This window comes from Lytechinus pictus, chromosome 1, assembly GCF_037042905.1.
Source record: "Lytechinus pictus isolate F3 Inbred chromosome 1, Lp3.0, whole genome shotgun sequence".
Classification (NCBI taxonomy): Eukaryota; Metazoa; Echinodermata; class Echinoidea; order Temnopleuroida; family Toxopneustidae; genus Lytechinus; species Lytechinus pictus.
The window spans coordinates 8,330,568-8,350,664 of record NC_087245.1 but is presented as its reverse complement, the minus strand read 5'-3'; the positions used below and the strand labels follow the sequence as shown (position 1 = coordinate 8,350,664).

Genomic DNA, 20,097 nt, shown 5'->3' with positions numbered 1-20,097 from the left:
CCTGAAACTCACAGGGGATGTTCAGTGATACTTGATTACTCTTATATCCCAAGTTGTATGAACTAGATCCATAAACTTTCAGAGTTAATATGGTAATTCAACAAATACCCCTAACACGGCCAAAGTTCATTGACCTTTAATGACCTTTGACCATGGTCATGTGACCTGAAACTCGTACAGGATGCTCAGTGATACTTGATTACTCTTATGTCCAAGTTTTATGAACTAGATCCATAAACTTTCAGAGTTAGGATGGTAATTTAACAAAAATCCCCAACACGGCCAAAGTTCATTGACCTTAAATGAACATTGACCATGGTCATGTGACCTGAAACTTGCACAGGATATTCAGTGGTACTTGATTAACCTAATGTCCAAGTTTCATGAACTAGATCCATAAATTTTCAGAGTTATGATGGTAATTCAACAAATACCCCCAACTTGGCCAAAGTTCATTGACCCTAAATGACCTTTGACCTTGGTTACGTGACCTGAAACTCAGGCAGGATGTTTACTAATACTTGATTAACCTTATGCCCAAGTTTCATGAACTAGGTCCATATACTTTCTAAGTTATGATGTCATTTAAAAAACTTAACCTTCGGTTAAGATTTTGAAAATAATTCTCCCAACATGGTCTAAGTTCATTGACCCTAAATGACCTTTGACCTTGGTCATGTGACCTGAAACTCAGGCAGGATATTCAGTAATACTTGATTAAGCTTATGTCCAAGTTTCATGAACTAGGTCCATATACTTTCTAAGTTATGATGTAATTTCAAAAACTTAACCTTAGGTTAAGATTTGATGTTGACGCCGCCGCCGCCGCCGTCGGAAAAGCGGCGCCTATAGTCTCGCTCTGCTATGCAGGCGAGACAATAAAATGTAATGGCTTAAGAATTTACCTCAGTTCCATGAAGAAGTTCAAATCGATAGAAGTGTGCCCATGCATCACCAAGGTCTGGTTCAATCTTAACAGTCCTAGTGAACCATTCTCTTGCTTTGGTCAACTTACGTTCACTCCAGAACAACCTACCATGACAACAATAATATCAATATTATAAACAGTGTATCGAGGGTATTCAATTCAACCATTAGTTGATTATTCATGTAACCTTTTCCATTCTAATATGTTGAGTGCCTCACATAAAATAAAATTTTAGCAAAATGCTCTGCAGAACCTAAATTACAAGGTTGTCATCAATAATGAATAACACTTGGTTTTTGTTGGCCGAGAAGCAAAGTGCAGTTTTGTACCGACTTTGGAAGTAATACCAAAGTCAGTACACTGCTTTTTGACAGTGTTAAGATCTTTTAAAATAAGGTCCTGGGAATAAAAAAAAATCTATTAAAAATAGTAATCAAAATGTAAGAAATCAAGGAACATAATTCCAATTTACAAAGAAAAGACAGAAAGAAATCAAAACACTAGATACATACTTGGAGACTGCAAGTAGTACATGAGGGTCATGTTCACATCTCTTAAGAGCATCAACACTCTTTGTCTTCCTCTGTGGTCTTGACTCCATGAAGATAGATTCCGCCCATAAGATACCAGAGGTTGGACATTCTTGCATTGCTAAATAATGGAAGAATAACAATATATATATTTGGAGTAGGAATTATATAGAGGTAATTTGCAGTCAGAAAATGTTATGTTGTATTTACAGTAAATAAGCTAGACAAAATAAGATAACAGACTGTTATCATGAAGAATAGGATCTTGATGCAGGAGAGAGGGGAAAAACAAGAAAGGGAACCCCATTCTTTCTATTTTATCTGAGAGGAAATAGCCAAAATCATAACAAAAACATCAGAAAAAGTTGGAATAGTTGAACCCTATTTGTGCAAATATTACTGTTTAAATAACCCATCTTTCCATGACAATGTAAGCATGTGAAATACATGGCATGTATAACTTCTGAAGGTTTCCATGGTGAAGATGAAGAGTGTAGTGGTACCATGGTACACCATGTATTCTTTCGTGGGCATATGTTGGTCTTGAAAAGGACCACCCCAAACATGACACTATCACAACACTGTTGAAATTGCTATAAAAATGTGCATAGAATGTATTTCTCATAAAGAGTATGTAACTATGCAAGTTGGAAATACTTACCCCTTGCCATTACAGACAGTGATATGGCTTTATTGTTTGCTCTGTTCTCAATTCTTACAGCCTCAAGCCTGGTATGGTATGAAAAAATGATAAGAATTTGACCAAGTAGTTATTTTGGCAAAATGGATAAAAGGTTGGAAAAGGCAAAGTTAGATCAGACCTACAAAAACTGATACTACGACAAACCATTCACCAAAAAAATTATGAGAGTCCTAATATTTACACTCATCATTAGCATTGCAGAAACCCAAGCACCATTTGTCATTCTAAGAAAAAGCACAAAAGCCTGCCATTCAAACTTCGGCCATGATTACAAAAACTTTAGAGATGTTATTATGGTAAGGCTTCCAGTCTTGTCAACTTTTTTTAAAATTAAGTGTAGTAAGTATGTCAACTCACCAGAGGTCAGCACACTGTTGATTAGTCAGTCTGGCCTTCTCCATGAGTGCTCTGGCTTTGGTCAAGTTACCAACTTTCTCCTCCAGCCTGGTTGCTAAGAGCCAAAGAGGGATAGACTTCGGGCATTTCTTCAACTATATCAGGAAGAAAGGGAATATGATTAGATGATTGTAATGATATTGATGATGGGCATGCCCATTATGTCCAGCCCCCTATATGTCAGATCTTCCTCACGTGATTTGTCTCTTTTTACTATATTTATATGGAAGGATGTAATGTTCTCAATTTATAATGGCTCCAGCAGTTCATAAAATGAAAATTGGGGGGGGGGGAACTCACAGACATACAAAGAGGTTGATTATTCTATGAAATTGCCTTGACGATAATGATGAGGGTAATAATGCTAAAAAATATGATGATGCTGTTCAAAAGATACAATGCCTACTGATATAAACATGAGCTTTTCAAACACATGAATAAAAATGATAATAAGGAATCAATTTGGGTTTGGTTAAAGCACTCAACAAGTTAAAGTAAATAAAGTAAATAAAGTATAAATGTTTTATCTAAATTCCTCCTGTGTTGTTTGTGTTTTATGAACAGAAAGCATCCATCTATTGTTGCCTAAATCCAAGAGGATACAGAAAATACATATTCATGACAAAGCATTTGAAAAAGCAAATATATAAATATTTAAATACAAATGAATGCAAACACTACAATTTGGGCTGAAAAACATCTACACTTTTAATTCCAGGCTAAAAACCTGCATGTACTTCTAAAAAGTATATTAGGATGTAATTTCAAAATGTTGAAGTGAAGGATTACTTACACCCTGAGTGTATGTCTTCCTGCTTTCTTCCTTACTTCCAAGCTGTTCTTCTATTTGCCCCTTCATCATCCACAGCTGAAAAGAATAAAATTTAAGCAAATAAAAGCATGGATGACATGACATTTAGTAAAGAGGGTAACAGAAATAAATGTTTATTTCCTTAAAACAAAGTAGAAAACACTCCCTGTAAATCATGAAACATTTCAACATGAGAAATAAGAGGAATAAGTCACTAATAGTTTATGATAATTCTGAGAGTAATGTGTTTATCCTTCACATTCTTCATTTCTCGCAAGGACAAGATATTTACAAGTACAAGTATATTTTGACCTCTATTGACATTTGACACCGTGACCCTGTATCTACACCACCCTTTAAAAGTTTGGGCACACCTTAAATATTCACATTAATTTGCAAATTTTAGTTTTTAATCCCAGTATTTTATTTTGTTGTTATGGAAATTGATCCATTCACCAAGTCACAGCAACGGTTTGCTCAGGTATGGCCAATGTGATATTAGACCTCTAGGGAAGATTTTGTCAGAGACCTAGTTTGGGTAACATCTAGTGTATGGGCAAAAATAGAAATCCTAATGTAAGGTATGCTACTAGAAAAAAAAACAGTACTAAAAATGCTGGTGGTGGAAATATATTTACAATTACATTATATGATTTGAAAAGCTTTTGTCTCACTGTCATTGAATTTTGAAATAATCACTACGATGAACTATACAGCTGTTATCAAAGAGATTAGGTGCAGTTTTAGGTAATTTTTTAATAAGAGAAGTAGCGCAGAATGCTAGGACTATTACACCTGTATTATTAAAATTGGAATATATAGATATGTCAATTCTATAAGGAAACCCTACAGCACTTTTGCTTTAGATGGAAAAGTCAAGGGGGGTATCCACTCTGTACAAAGACATGCTATGCTTGACAACTTTTTTTCTTCTAAATTCCTCAATTATTGGAAAGTGTTATCTCATTTATCTAATTGAAAATACAATGGACACCAACCTTAGCAAAGTCACCATATTCCTTAACTCCAATGCTCAGTAGCTCCAAAGCCTTCTGCTGACATCCCAACTGCCATTCCAACTTAGCAGACTTCATCATCACCTACAGATAATAAAAAGATCAACAAATATTGACAAAGGATAAACATTTACAAAAGCATCAATCTAGAACCAAATACCATATCGAGGTCTGTTGCAAGAAGAGCTGCAAATCAAATACATAAGAAATTTAAAAAACAATAAAATACATAAGAAATAGGTCTTGGTACCAGAATTTTTTCATTGACAATTGTTAGGAATGCTAAAAAGAATATTTTCAACAAAAAATAGCATTCTAGGAGCTTCATTTAGTGAATCAGAGCAGAAAGTATGATTTCATGAATACATTAGCATAATTAATTCATATAAAATAAAAATATATGAATTCAGTGAAATTTACCAATGCAATTGCCTAGATTACGTCATTCTCTACCATCATGCAAATTTTCGTTGTGATCGCGCAATCCGCGGCTGAGTTCTTAATGGGGGGCCATAATGCCCCCCCCCCCCCCCGGGAAGAATCAAAATACCCCGGGAGATTTAGGGTTAAACATGTGAGCAAGCAATAACAGAAATGAGGGATGAAGAGATACATGTTTTTATCTTATAAACAACAAGAAAAGTTAATGTTCTTCTATTTTTCTGATATTTCTAACAAAATAGGAAATGGGTACGTAATGAAATCCAGAATACAAGCTCTTGTGACTTCCCCCTTTTGAAACAAAATTGTAAAAGATGATGCAGGCAATAAATACAAGGCATAACTATAAAGCAACTTACCCTGGCAGTAGGGGCACTGTCCCTTGCCCTTGCCAGCAGTCTTCTTGCTCTTTCATCTTCATTATTCTCGCTCTCTAGTTTGACAGCGGCCAACCAGATCTCTTCACTGTTTGGATTAGCCTGGAAAGCCAAGGCTAGGATACGACGAGCCGCAGGCACATCACCCTACAAACATACAAAACAAAAGTTAGTGGTCTTGAATAGTTTCTGCTGAGGTACCTCAATATGAGTTTAAAGAACAATGTTGATTCCTAAGCCTTGCTTTCAATGACAGCTTTGCTTAGAAATGTAATTATTATCTAAAACAATGGAGAACCCTTATCACTTTTGACCTCCTTTGGTTCATTATGACAATGTTTTTTCATTCCCTTGTATAGCAAGTGCCCGAAATCCCAGTCGTGAATAAAAATTGCCACCAATGAGCTCTATCATGAACAGTTGCAACTGATCAAAGACTACAACTTTCCAGATCTGATTTAGTAGTGGGCGAGTTGGCCCTTCACTACTTTGTCAGTTGGAATGAAAATTACTGCTTGGTCAGTGAGAATGGATATGGATTCATGTAATGATATTAACTTTTAAACTTATAAACTGATCTATATTTGACAAGCATTGGGTCAGAGATGGGTAAAATATCAAAGAAATAATCAAGGAGTTGTGTGTGATAACATCATTAAAAGATAACTCACACATAAAACCAGGAAGATTTCCATTCATTAGAATATGTATACCAAGTGTCATGCACATCTTTGCAAGTAGCTGAATGCATGAAAGTTTGTAGCTTTTTGTAAATCATGAGTTGATATGTGATCTCTTGTATTGATCTTTTAATGGAAATCCAAAGAAAGAAAAAAAAGTTCCTAATTAATATGATGTCAATTTTCACTTTACTATCAATACTGAACCTCATCCTATAGTGACCTTAAGTCATATTTCTATACTAGTGTTGTTGCTCTTTATACTTACTGCCATCCATTTAGATTTAGCACCCATAAGCCAAAGAACTTCAGCCTTAGGACAGTGAGCTACAGCCTTCTGAAGTAAGGTCTCCAGTGATTCCCTGTGGTGAGAGAGATATAGATATATTTATATCGATATTTCATTTTGTTTAATCAATATCATACCACTACAATCAGAGGCAATTGCCAAAAAATCTAAATTTTGTCTGAGCTTTGAATAATAATCCCATTAAGATGGTTATGATAAGAACATATATATTTGGAGCATCTTTACATAATCGTTACCAAATAGGAAACTGGATCATAAGTGTATGCAAAACAAATAAGAAATTGCATTCTTCCCATCAAACACTTTTAAAGAAACATTTGAAGTGTGGCAATTTCTGAAAAGTTTGTTTATTTGTGTGGTCTTCATGGTATTTACCAATCATGGTATGTTAGAATTAATGGCAGGTTTAAGCATTGGATCCAGCTTTCAGATTAGGAAAGACAAATAAAATTGATTTTTATATATATTATTGATTGATAAATGAACAATATTATATATATATATGCTTGCCACCTCTAGATAGTTCTCTGATATACATGTATGTATGTCACAATTTTTTTATTATTATTTGAACCCATATTGGTTTGCTTGGTTGGCCATCTTTGCTGGGTCTTTCATTTCCAAACAACTGGCTATTTTCATATCCAATACTGGGCAGTGACCGAGGACAATCTTCAATGTATCTATTGTTTCTGTGACCACAAAGTTCTCTTCTACATCATTATCAAGGGACTACCTAATGGAAAATCTATAACATTGTCAAGGTTTGTATTCGTAAATGTGGGTGTGAGTATGTTTGTGTATATGTCTGCAGATGGAGTTTGCTTTTTTGTTGAAAACTACAATTTCAATTTCATTGCAAAATTTTGTTACTATAAATAGTCTTTTTGGGCCATTCTCTACAGGGCATTTGCTTTTTTTTATGGCCCTAGCCATATTTTGCATTATCTATGCATATGTACATTGTATATATTTGCATATTGATATTTTATGGTTGAATAAGTTGAAATTGAATTAAAATATAGCTGAAAAAAAATGGGTCCATCACAACGCAATCTTTCCCAAGGCTGCCATCCACTATATATTGCATTCTTTATCTAATTAATGAATATATGACTGGTTAATTGTTTAAAGCTAATGTAAAGTATATTGGCATATCATCAAATCAAGACTTTTTTTTCCTGCTTACCTAGTGCCATGATTCTTTTCAAAATAAGCAGCTTCCATCCAGATCTTCTTCTTGCTTGGAAATACTGTGAGAGCGTGAGCATAGATTGCTCGCGCACACTCATGGGCTCCATGGCTTGCACACTGTGTAAACATACAAAATGATAACCAAATGAAATTTATCATATTTTTTAAGGTTGAGAACATTATACAATTAATTTTTCATACAAATAGAATAATAACAGCACAATATGTGAGTTTTTATCTATTACTTGGTTGTCAAAGTGAAATGTGCAGAAAATTCGGCTTTTATACATAACAGGCTCAGCAAAAAGAATAACATGAATGACATAAAATAAGAAAACTTTTGCTCAAGCAATAATTGATCATAATGGACACAAATCCCTACTAACAGTATAAGGTATCGACTTTTATGGACTTTACAAATACAATTGTGTTTTGGGTTGGTCTGAAGAAAATAACCCTGGAAATCTATTATCACTTTGTTCATAAGCACTGAAACCAGAAATAGAAGTTCTTTCATGAATATCATACCACAGGGTAACTTTCAACTTGTATAATAATATTTTCCATACTGATCCAATGATAATAAGAGGCACATTTATCATGTAATTATACTTACACTGTCGGCATCATCCATCCATGTTGTCTCTCTGTCTTCATCTTCAATACTTACTCCAATCACAGCTTGACTGGAAGAAATAAGGATGAGATTGCTTTTCATTTACTATATATATAATTACTTTTAAAATTACAATCCATATGTACATGTTCTTGTTTATGAGTAATAAAAATATCACACCATGTTATAATCATATTCATATAAATCTGCTATTGACTTGTCTACTTGATCCCATCCATCTATTCATCCATTTCTCCATCTCGACTTTTCAAAAGATGTCAAATCAAGATATACCAATCATTCTTGTTAATGTTATCTAAAGCAAGGGCGTACATATGTATGCACAAAAGTGTATGTGACGGTGTAGCCTGTGTACATCAATGTTATATCAGTTATATCTCTCTACGTGTACCTATTCTTCTTCCACCCCCCGGCCATAATTCATTGCTTCAGTCATCTTGTCATCCATGTACAAATCATTCAACCAATCTATCTGTGCATCATTAAAGTCATCCATCAATAAAACAATCAGTTAATTTATTCATCTATACACTAAGCTAATTCATACTTACATAATAGATTGACATGTTCCTACACTGCTTGCCTTCTCACATTCTTCTGCATCTTCTATCCATTGTTCCCTGTTGATCTCCACCATGTTTGCTTTCAGAGAAGTGATTGCTAACAAAAACAACATTTAAACAAATGTCCAATCATGCTCAAATACAATTCAAATTATCCAATTAAGTATGAGATAATACGTTAACAAAGCATGAATGATTAATAGTGAAAATAACAATTTTAATTATATAACTCTCATTATGTTGAACTTTATATTCCGCATACTAAGAATCTTGCTATAGGATTGGTCAATAGCCAGTCACGTGATAGAAGGTACATTTTAGTTTCTCCATCAATCGTCACTATCAGTGATAGAACTTTTGTGTTTCACTGATCACTTCAGCCCATAGGGTAAAAATGCATAATAAATTAGAGTATGCGAAAAATGGAGAGGATTTTTTTTGGTCCATCAATCTCCATCATCAGCAGGGACGATCAAGATGCACGCGCACAGTGTACATAAGTGCTAGCAGTAAAACTCTGCGCAAAAGAAAAGTGCATTGCCCCTCGACTCTTGTGACGGTAAAATTCCTTTGAGAGGTCACAATAAATTCTGCTGGAGCAAGATCTAGATGCTTATGTAGTTTACATACATGCTAGCATAAAACAAACATAATCGTCTCAATTAATTTTTTTTTTCAAAGGAAACTTGAAAAAATATCAAACTTCTTCTTGTAGAGACGTATTGATATCGGTTTCTTCGTTTATAGTGGTTCCCGATGTGGAATATAAAGCATATAATCACCTCTTGATTTCAGGTGATGATGATGATCAAGATGATGTGAATGTATCGGTATTCCTGAGATTCAATAGTCCCCAAGAATCTTGGGCGGCATCATGAGCATTGGCATAGATTAGTGCAGCAAACCCATCGTTCCAGGGTGGGGGAGGACATCCATTGTGTTGTTCCCCCCCCACCACTTGAATAACGTGACATGTGCTGACGCCCATGATCATGAGCAAAATGTTTGAGATAGTCTATGTGTGTATATACTCTGCACTGTTCTTAGATAATTTGATTGCTATTACTTTCAATTACATTAATTCATGATTTATTACGCCACTGTAATTTCAATTTTTAAACTTTTTTTGTTTACCTCTATCAATGATCTTCTTCACATTGCCCATATTATTGTTGGCTTCCTCCAGTTTGGCAGCTGAAATCCAGATCTTTCTGTCAGTGGGAATGTTCTCTCTGGCTTTGTTAAGTACTCTCCTGGCATTGTCGTAAGGTTCCAATTTGGCAAGGGCTAACCATAACTAAATGCAGGCATACAAAAAAAAGTTTAAAAGGTTTTACCTCCCTCATAGGGAAATAAGGGTACCTGGCTACCTGCAAAATGATATTGATGCCCAGTAAGTCACAGTACCCAGGACAAACACTGACATCAAACATCATCATTACCATAATCATGTCTATCACTATCATCAGCAATATACATGTAAACATCATTATTTCATGATCATTATCACTAATATCATTCTTACCATTTTCATCAAGGCTATCATCACAATCAACATCATTTTGCAAAGAAGATAAATATCATCACTTTTACTGTCATAGAAGTCATCATCACTATCACCTTCATCATCATCATCATCATCATCATCGTCGTCTTCATCCTCCTCCTCCTCATCATCAGATCCTAGACTCACCTCCACACTTGATGAACAGCATTCTACAGCTCTACTGAGCAAGATCTTGGCTTCTTCTGGTTCTTCTAATTCCACAGCAGCCTTCCAAAGTCTGACTGAGTTGGGAATATGTTCTAAGGCTGGACAACAGGAGAAATAAATCAAACATTTCATTGATATACTGGAAGATTATACTACTTACTAAGTGTTACATACCTTTTGATTATAACATATTACATTAGAATTTCAAGTGTTACGGATATCATCACTTATAAACCTAATAATATCCTATATACTGTACCTAGGGTAGCCTACTAAACTACCCTCACAGTTGACCCTGCGTTTCATAATACATATAATCAACCTTCTCTGTTCCATCATTCCATGTTTAGATGGTTCCATTTTTCAATTCTTTGGTGTGACTTGGCAGGTATTATAGTCCATTTATGAGAAGGCACCATCATTAATTAACAATCATGCCTGGTTACCAATGCACAAAACTTCAATTCAACAAAATGACAACTGATATCTTCACACATACCTTTCCTGTAGACCTTTCTCTTAGCCCTTGTATCTACTTCTATTGCTGCGGCTCTAATCCAAATACGCACAGAGTCAGGGAGGTTACGCACTGCCTGAGCTATCACTGCTTTAGCAGTGTCTCCAGGCTGATCAAAGAATACAAGACAAAAATTGTTTGGATAGTAGGTGAGGTAATGGGTACCGGCAGGAAGTAATTGCTCAAAAAGCTGTGAGCAACGGAATCGGTAGACTAGCTTAGCCGTGGTAATATAGGATCGTCTTGAGCACCTTACAAGGTGGATACGTGCGCTATAAAAATCTTATATTTCAATTTCATTTTATTTTTATAGTAAAACAATGAAAACACATTATAGGTCATAGTATTGCCAATACAAGAACATGGTTTTTATTTCACCTGGAAATATTATCCACTTAAGTCATTCTGTATGTATGAGAAATTGAAGCAGGAAATATCTATCCAAATCATGATTTATGACTAATGTAGTGAAGGAAGGCCAAAAATCTTTGTATCTCTTTCATGCCACTGATTGTGGTGTCAACTAGTTATCTTTCTCCCAATCCATCTCATGGAATAAAAGTAAATTCAATACAAATTGTCCATGTGATCCTCAATCTTCATTATCATTTTCAGAGGGAAATACTGTGTGATTTCATACACATCACCATCATTGCAATGCTATAGGGCAAATGACACTGCTTTCACATTAAATTTCTTCCCTTGGAATTCTTTTGCATGCCTAATACTTTGTTGACCAAGTTCGTATGCTCCTACCTGTAATCTAGATGCCTCTAGCCAGAGTTCTTCACTACGAGGACACACTTCAGTACCTTTCATGATGGTGTTTCTAGCTGCCTGCAGTTTACCAGTCACTTCTTCAAGACGAGCAGATGCAATCCAGGCTTAATCAAAATGTTTATTAAAAAAATCATCATCGACCCAAATCCATCAGGTATTGTCCATTTTGATTTTATCTACAGTGCAAAATTTCAGCATACATAGCAGCACATATGTATTTAAATATCTTTTTCAGGAAATTATAATTTGCTTTCGTTCACAAAAAAATTATGAGACTAAATTTATAAGATTAAGAATTCTAACAAGGTATAATCGTTTCCATCTGTCATATTTCATTTCATTCACTTTTACAATTTAAAGACTTTACCTGGAGGATGATTAGGGTTTGTCTCTCTGACAGCCTTCAACCACTGCCTGGCTTTCTTGACATCGGATATATCACCAGCATATGAGGGCAGCATACTCTGAAGATCAGTAAGGTAGCCTTTGGGGTCAACGACAGTCTGACCATCCACAGAATCTGATACCTGATTGAGAACATCAGACACAGAGAGAAATAATGTAATTGTAAACAAACAAATCGTAGCCCATGATCACCTAAGATGGGCTATAAAAATAGTAGACTAATAAATCGGACAATAATCATAGCAAATGTAAACAAGCTATTAATATTTACTTATTAATCAGAATATATACCACATCAATGTAAAGATATTAATTGCCACGGCAGGACCTCAGGCTCTAGACATTCAAATCTTGCTATTTAATATCACTCTGACACAAAATTAAAGTAAGTCCATGATGAAAATTATGAAGGTTGCCATAACTCGGCACTTATGGATACACAAATACAAGGGAGTTTTAATTTAATGTTGCTTGGCATCTGGGGAAATGGCTCATCTTCTTTTTGACATCATAAGCTCTTGCTGAGGATAAAGTGCACTTTGTTCATTTGAAAAAATTAATAATGTCTTATTAGGTCCTCTTGTAAATAAATTAATGAAACACTGAATTATCACAATAAGTCATGTGTAGGAAAATGAATGGACACAGTGGACATAGAAATCTCAAATTAAACATGAATGCACTTATTATCTTTCAAATTCTTTGTACCATTAGAAAATCAAATTTAATGTGAACGGAAGAACTCATATTTACCTGACTTTATTTTCTTCAAATACCAGATTGCAATCAAAACTTAATTTTTAAAGGAAGGTATTATATTATGTCCCACCTAACCATGCATTTCAACTGAAAAACAAACAATCACACACATGCACACACATATGCTAACCTGGTTGAGTTTGACTCCCATGAGTGTGTTCCTTGCTTCACCAACCTTTCTCATATCATACTCTCCTGATGGGGTAAGCATACCTGGTGTCATGGCGCCTGGGAAAGGTGTCTTGATACCCTTCTGTACCTGTGCATCCATGGTGGTAGAAGTACCCTGACCCAAGGAATGTTTCGCCAAGAAGCTGTCTGGTACTGGGGTCATTCTGCAATTTAACAAAAGCAATGGTCATGACCTTGTAGTATGTAGTGTAGATTACATAATGAACATAATGACGTACAGCACATTTCAATGTTCATCAGTGAAAAGGTATCAGGGTCCACCCATATTAGACCTTGATACAAAGTTTCAGCAAGGTCTGTATATTGATTTGAAATTGCATTTCATAAATTATCTTGACAGAGTATTACTGCATTTGACCTCATCACCCCAAATCTAAATGTCATAATTTGTAAATCATGAAATTTCATGAAAACTTCTCTATTGGTACCATAAGTAACGGTCTATTAACCGCACCTTTTTCTCGGCGGGATAGAAGCAAAAGTCGGGGGTGCGGTTTATCCACGGTGACAGGTCTGAGCCAGCCCGTCGTAACCCTTCCTGAACATGTAAGACGTCTGCCAGTTCACAACACATCGAGTGGCCGGGCGTAGCCGCCCAGGGCAATGTCGTTTAGAGGGGTATGAGCCGCGGGTAATGAGAAGCGATTATTACGATTTTATCTAATATTGTCCATAACAAACGCACCCACCTTCATGACACTAATTTCGACTTTTATTCTCGGTTCAAAGCAGCGAAGTTCCCTGGCTAAGTTCAAAGAGAAGCCAAGCATACTCGGTAATATTTTGTCACAGCTGAGCGAGCGCGAGAGTTGAGTTAGCTGAGCTAGTTTGCGTTGTATTGTGGTTATAGTGCTACTTGAGCTGGCGCTATTCATTTTAACCCTCGATCCCCTCCAAAGTCCCGTTTCGCGCCAGCTTATTTTTTCTTTCCCATTTGCTTTTCATAAGATACCATGTACACCACGCAACGAGAGAGACGGCACGAAGCCGTCAGAACAACTGTAAAAAATGCCAATTTCTTTGTTTCTTGAACCTTCCTGTAATCCCGTATTCAAATTTCATGCTAAGACCTCGAATGTTAGACAAATTCTGAAAGTGATTGTGAGTTTGTGATGCAAGAAATGTGAATGTTTCTTCCTCCTACGGTGGGAAAGACACAGATCATTATTTGATAAGATGTACTGGTACCGTATCGTAGTTTGCAATGTACAAGAACGGCAGTGCTGTGTGTGTGTACACTGTGACTGTGAGGTGAGTGAGTGTGTAAGCTTGGCCAATATTGTCGGGACCTTTCTTTCTTGCAAACATTTGTAGATGAATTGATCAAGAACAGCAGATTTCCGCATACCGGTAATCTCTTTGGATACTTTGAAATCTTTAACTTAGTTTTTGTTTCTTCGTACCTCAAATATAATGTGAGGATTTTTTTTTTTTTTTTTTTATTCCAAAGTTAGGGGTGCGGTTAATCCACGGGCAATCTCTTTGGATACTTTGAAATCTTTAACTTAGTTTTTGTTTCTTCGTAGTTTTTGTTTCTTCGTACCTCAAATATAATGTGAGGATTTTTTTTTTTTTTTTTTTTTTAGTCCAAAGTTGGGGGTGCGGTTAATCCACGGGTGCGGTTTATAGTCCGTTACTTACAGTAAATAACTTCATATGGTCACATGAATGGATTTGATACATGCAATGCTTCCAGCAGACCTTCAGACAGAATAATAAAACTTGCTTTGTAATTAAAATGTGAATGGAGAAAAAAAATAACTAAATTAATCAAAGGGTTCAAATTCCAGCCACAGCATGTTTCCTTCAGCAAGATATTAATCGATATTGTGCTGCACCCAACCCAGGTGAGATGGATGGTTGCCTGGTAGGATTAATTCCTTGAAAACACACTGTGTTTGAAGCAGCATCAAACACATGCTTAACTGTGTTAACAGATTTGATTGAGATTTTCTACTATCAGAGCTGCCAACCTTGTGCAAGCAAAAAAAGGAATCACTATGGCCAAAAAAAGGAATTTCCAACAAAAAAAAGGAATGTGTTAAAACGAACCTTAAAACCACATGCGACAAACATCCAATGCAAAAAGTATGTATGCAGTGAACAATTTAAAAAAAGTTAATCTCTAGGCCTAGTCTGGGCTAAGCAACGGAGTGTTACAAATTGGACCCTTAGTCTTGGGCCGTTTGATATAATCTACCAACTTTAATTAAGTCAGTAGCAGGGCTTGAATTAAGAATTGAGAGGGGCAAGGCCATTTTTAAATGGGCACTTTCAGCTTGGGGCAATCGGCAAAGTGGCCTTGGATGCCCCAAAATTTCAAGGGGTATCAAGGCCATTCTAAAGGGCATGAAGGCCACTTTTATTCTAGTCAAATGGGCACCTAGGCAAATTTTTCTAAAAATGACAAGTAGGCCTTTCATTTTGTAGTGCAACCTACTCCGGCACTTATCAAAGTGAAGATCTGTCGAGAAAAAATTCTTTCAGGGGCACCAAAATCAGTTCTGGTGAACATTTTTAGGGCTCCATTTTTCTGGGGCTTCCTTTCCACTTCTAAAATAATTCATTGTTTTATGTTGAGTTTCCTGACAAAACTACCAAATTGTAGACTAAGAGAAATAAAAAAAGTTGACATCAGTTCAGACTTCTCTTCCCAAGTAACATTGTTTTTGCCAAACAGTACCCTTTAAAATTAAAGTGTCATAAAATGGAAGTGTACATGTAACATTCCACAGATATAGAAAAATTATTCATAAATCAATCTAATCTAAAATTCAAATAGATCTATAGATAAGAAGTTGAAATCATTCCACAAAAGTCCCATCGTAAATCACTTCACGATGTGCTCAGCTCAGCCTCAATCACACTGCACGCACACTCAATCATCCCTAACCCAGGAAGCTCCCGCCCGCACAGCGGGCGGGAGCCCAGGAGCTTACCGTGTATTTGACCATAGTCACCGGACTAGGGTGATTTATGGTCTAAATATTTCTCCAAATGAATTGTGAAAACAGAAAGTATACAATTACCACGATTATATGGATGAAGGTCTAACGAGTGGCAGTTTCCTGACATCTGGGCACAGACTGGAACCTCAAAAAAACGAAAAGTTCTCTCCTCTACCCCAGTCTCGATCGGCCATTTTGTTACGATTTTTATCAAAAATGGCCGATCGAGACGGGGATAGAAGGCAGCAGGCGGGAGCTCCCTGGGTTAAATCATCCCCAGCAGTGACAGCACTATAGAGCAGACATCTAGGCCGCCAGAACCGGGGAAGAAATCTTCCCATTCCTGCTAAACTGAATGCTAAAGTGCCGACTTTTTTAATGAATTCCAAAGGCAGTAGGACATCTCTCTAGTATATATCATGTGAAACTATCAATAAATGTTGAATATCACCCAGAATTATTACTTCAGGGGACAAGGAAGAGCTTTCCAGGTCTTTTCAAAGCCGAATTCATCGTATTTGTTTGATACGAGTTGATGAAAATTAACCAGACAGTACCGTTATCCGAAGGGAATTGATATTAATCAATTCAAGAAAATAGCCTCAAAATTTCATTTCTTTATCACTACAATTAATTTTAAAGTATATGAAAAATATATTTTAATGATTCAATCTTTAATATATATGATGAGTATTTTTGTAAAATTTTGCAAATGGAATAATAATTTCCCTCAAACCTCCAAATCCCCCTCCATTACAAATGGACTCTTCTCTTACTACATTTGGGGAATTACCCTACCCAATTCATCGTACTCCTCGCTCTGCGCTGCAAGAACAAACGTTGGCTCCACTCACCTAAAGAGTGTTGGCCCGTGCGTAAAGACAACGTATTAGCAGTAACGTTAGATCTAACATTCGGCGGAAATCTGATTTTCGGATCGTTTTTTTGTACATAAAACATCACTTTATAGGAAAGAAATTACATGCGAATTTAAGATAAAATATATAAAATTCAGAAATATCGTATCTTAGACCGCAGTTACTGTTATTTCCTTTCAAATGATGATCAAAACATAATCATCCTCGATCCTTTCGTTTGTCATCGTAAATTGCCATCTTAGATGACGTCATCATCCTTACAGACGTATTTACCAGATTCGTACCATGCATGCTGCTCGCATATTCAACTAACGTATATGTACGTGCACGCTATCAAATTATTATAGTGCGTTGGAAAACCTGCCGGCGGGCGACTACGCACGCTCAAGTACCAGGCTCATCTCGGGCTCAACACGCACTCCACATACATACAATTATGTAAACACATTATCAAAATTGTGAAAAAACGTAATTTGAAAAGAAAAACCATTATGCCGTAATTTGAATGAAAAAACGTAATGATTACGGCAAAAACGTAATGGTTGGCAGCTCTGTACTATACATTGCCAGTTGATTTGATTTAGATTTTTAATGATGAATGATTTTGTTTTCATGAATTTTGTTGTATCAAAAATGTTTGCTGTAGTTTTGTAATCAAATTGTTATTTTGGCCCATGAAATTTTGTTTCCTAGAAATTCTGTATTCTACCAGAATTCCATGAAATAATTATGTTTTCCATATCACAGAAAACTAGGGATATTTGTAGTCTCCTACATTTGAAACAGCATTCCAATAATCTGGAAGACTGAATGGATATAATACCATAAAACTTACTTGTCAGCTCTAGGATTTCTCTGATGTTTATTACGAGCATCACCAACTGTTGGAATACTATTCCAGTCATCCTCTGTCACCTCTGCAAGTTTTCTCTAAATTCATATTTTACAAACAAAAATATCAAAGCGTGGTGAATAAGTGTATCCACAAGCAATCATCTATGTTTACCAATAAAACATAATAGAATATAGTATCATTCCAATGAATAGAAAACTATGAAACTCCACAACTGGAAGATATGTGAATTCCTATAGTTAGATCAGAAAGTCACCTTGAGGTCTGAGAACTGTTGCTGAATCTTGGGTCTTTCCTGACGATACCTCTCAATTTCTTCTCGAAGGCGCTTCTCCCTGTCAAAAAATAAATTGGAAAACAGGATAAGAAAGGGAGCAAATACCATTTCATCTAACTTGCATTTACTGTACACCTATGCTGTGCATGGATGGACAAATACTTTCAATTTAGTTCCAAGTAAAGCCATAGCCTTGAAGCATATATAACAACAAGTGGAATGCCTCTGGTGGTCTCACCTGCATCACGCGATTCAATATAGCAGCAGTGCTGACTTTGAAAACTACTATAAAATAATCATTCACAAAATACCCTTCACAGAATGATACAATACTACATTCATTGAAATTTGACCTTGATCATGTGAACTAAAACTTGTCAGTCAGTGATACTTGATTACCCTTATATCCACATTTTATACACTATATCTATAAACTTTGAAAGTTATGACAGCAATCTAATAGTTACCTCTAAAATGGCCAAAGTTCAATGACCTTAAATGACCTTTGACTTTGGTCACGTGACCTGAAACTAGCATGAGATGTTCAGTGATACTTGGTTACTCTTATGTCCATGTTTTATGAACTAGACCAATACACTTACAAGAGATATGATGGTAATTCAACAAATACCCCCATTATGGCCAAAGTTCATTGACCTTTGACGTTGGTCATGTGACCTGAAATTTGCACAGGATGTTCAGTGATACTTGATTACACTTATGTCCAAGTTTTATGAACTCGACCAATAAACTTTCAAAGTTATGATGGTATTCCAACAAATACCCCCAATTTGGCCAAAGTGCATTGACCTTGATCATGTAACCTGAAACTTGCACATGATATTCAGTGATACTTGATTACTCTTATGTCCAAGTTTTATGAATCAGATCCATAAAATTTTAAAGTTATGATGGTAATTCAACAGATATCCCCATTTTGGCCAAAGTTCATTGACCCTAAATGACCTTTGACCTTGGTCATGTGACCTGAAACTAAGGCAGCATGTTCAGTAATACTTGATTAACCTTATGGCCAAGTTTCATGAACTAGGTCCATATACTTTTTAAGTTATGCTGTCATTTCAAAAACTTAACCTTCGGTTAGGATTTGGTGTTGACGCGGCCGCCGTCGCCGTCGGGAAAGCGGCGCCTATAGTCTCACTCTGCTATGCAGGTGAGACAAAAATGTATATTATATACAAGTTCATAAAGATAAGGACTAAACCTTGTGACTAGCATTATTTGCACATAGGAACAAAGTTTATCTCTGCTTTATTTTCACTTTCTCATTGAGCACACAATGGAGGTGCGAACTGTGAGTGCCGACCTGTGCTCTCGAGTTGATTGATTTACATTTTACTTAATTTCACATATTAACAATACTTGTCTTTGATAATCACCCCATGTTTGTAAATTTGTTACATATATGGAGCCATAACTACAAGCTGCTTCTTTGGACTCCCTAACCATTTTTGTTGTTTTACTTTGTATTGTTTTGATGTATTGTTCTTTGAATATTACTGTAAATTTACCTTGTTTTTATAAATGGTTGAATTAAATGAACTGAATTGAATTGAAAAGTTTACTGTTTGTCTTACCTTCTTTCTTTGCGCTTCTCATCCATACGTTTGTCAATAGCATCATACACTGCATCAGCTTCTTCATCATCTTTCTCATAAGGTCCTGAATTGAAGAGACTTCCACCATATCCTGTAAACTTTATTTTATTAAAAAAAAAACAATACAAGACTTTGAATAAGCGTGTCTTTTGGAAAGAGTTTCTTCCAGTGTAATCTTTCTTCATTAGATAATCTCTAGGACTTTCTATAAGTTGATTTTCAGTAAGAATATACACAAACTTTCATTCAAAGTAGCTGATACATGATATGGTTTTGACAATGTTTAACAAATTGATACCAGAAATGATTTTAAAACAATCAGATAATTGTAGACTCATAAATATCTATTTCTGGCTACCCATAGTTATAACAGTGATTTAAATATCACAATAACTTATTTAAAGGTAAATGCTAGTTTTGGTAACGATATCAAAATGAGTTCGTACAGAATCCAATGAAAGGACCACCAAAGTGTCTGTTTGTATGAATAAAACGCATGTGCCAAAGGATTCTGGAAGAAATTGTGTAATTGCTGAGAAATCAGCAAATAAGCACAGGATTCGGGTAGA

General features: G+C 35.7%; 1 protein-coding gene across 3 annotated transcripts in view; it reads right to left on the bottom strand.

Moving 5' to 3' along the window:
• Nucleotides 1-20,097, bottom strand: part of LOC129256854 (pre-mRNA-processing factor 6-like) — a 28,908-nt gene that overhangs the window by 2,733 nt on the left and 6,078 nt on the right. For all 3 annotated transcript variants that reach the window (XR_010292659.1, XR_010292656.1, XM_054895050.2), the window contains exons 4-23: nt 19,508-19,626; nt 17,889-17,967; nt 17,615-17,709; nt 12,892-13,096; nt 11,965-12,124; nt 11,574-11,701; nt 10,800-10,926; nt 10,280-10,398; nt 9,721-9,883; nt 8,575-8,683; nt 8,003-8,072; nt 7,382-7,503; nt 6,151-6,244; nt 5,185-5,349; nt 4,367-4,468; nt 3,351-3,425; nt 2,519-2,652; nt 2,120-2,187; nt 1,441-1,579; nt 906-1,032 (exon numbers count right to left, since the gene is read on the bottom strand). Coding sequence is in view for 1 of the 3 variants with exons in the window: in XM_054895050.2 (XP_054751025.2) it covers nt 906-1,032; nt 1,441-1,579; nt 2,120-2,187; nt 2,519-2,652; nt 3,351-3,425; nt 4,367-4,468; nt 5,185-5,349; nt 6,151-6,244; nt 7,382-7,503; nt 8,003-8,072; nt 8,575-8,683; nt 9,721-9,883; nt 10,280-10,398; nt 10,800-10,926; nt 11,574-11,701; nt 11,965-12,124; nt 12,892-13,096; nt 17,615-17,709; nt 17,889-17,967; nt 19,508-19,626 (2,400 nt within the window). In the remaining 2 variants the exon portion in view is untranslated. The remainder of the gene's footprint in view (nt 1-905; nt 1,033-1,440; nt 1,580-2,119; nt 2,188-2,518; nt 2,653-3,350; nt 3,426-4,366; nt 4,469-5,184; nt 5,350-6,150; nt 6,245-7,381; nt 7,504-8,002; nt 8,073-8,574; nt 8,684-9,720; nt 9,884-10,279; nt 10,399-10,799; nt 10,927-11,573; nt 11,702-11,964; nt 12,125-12,891; nt 13,097-17,614; nt 17,710-17,888; nt 17,968-19,507; nt 19,627-20,097) is intronic.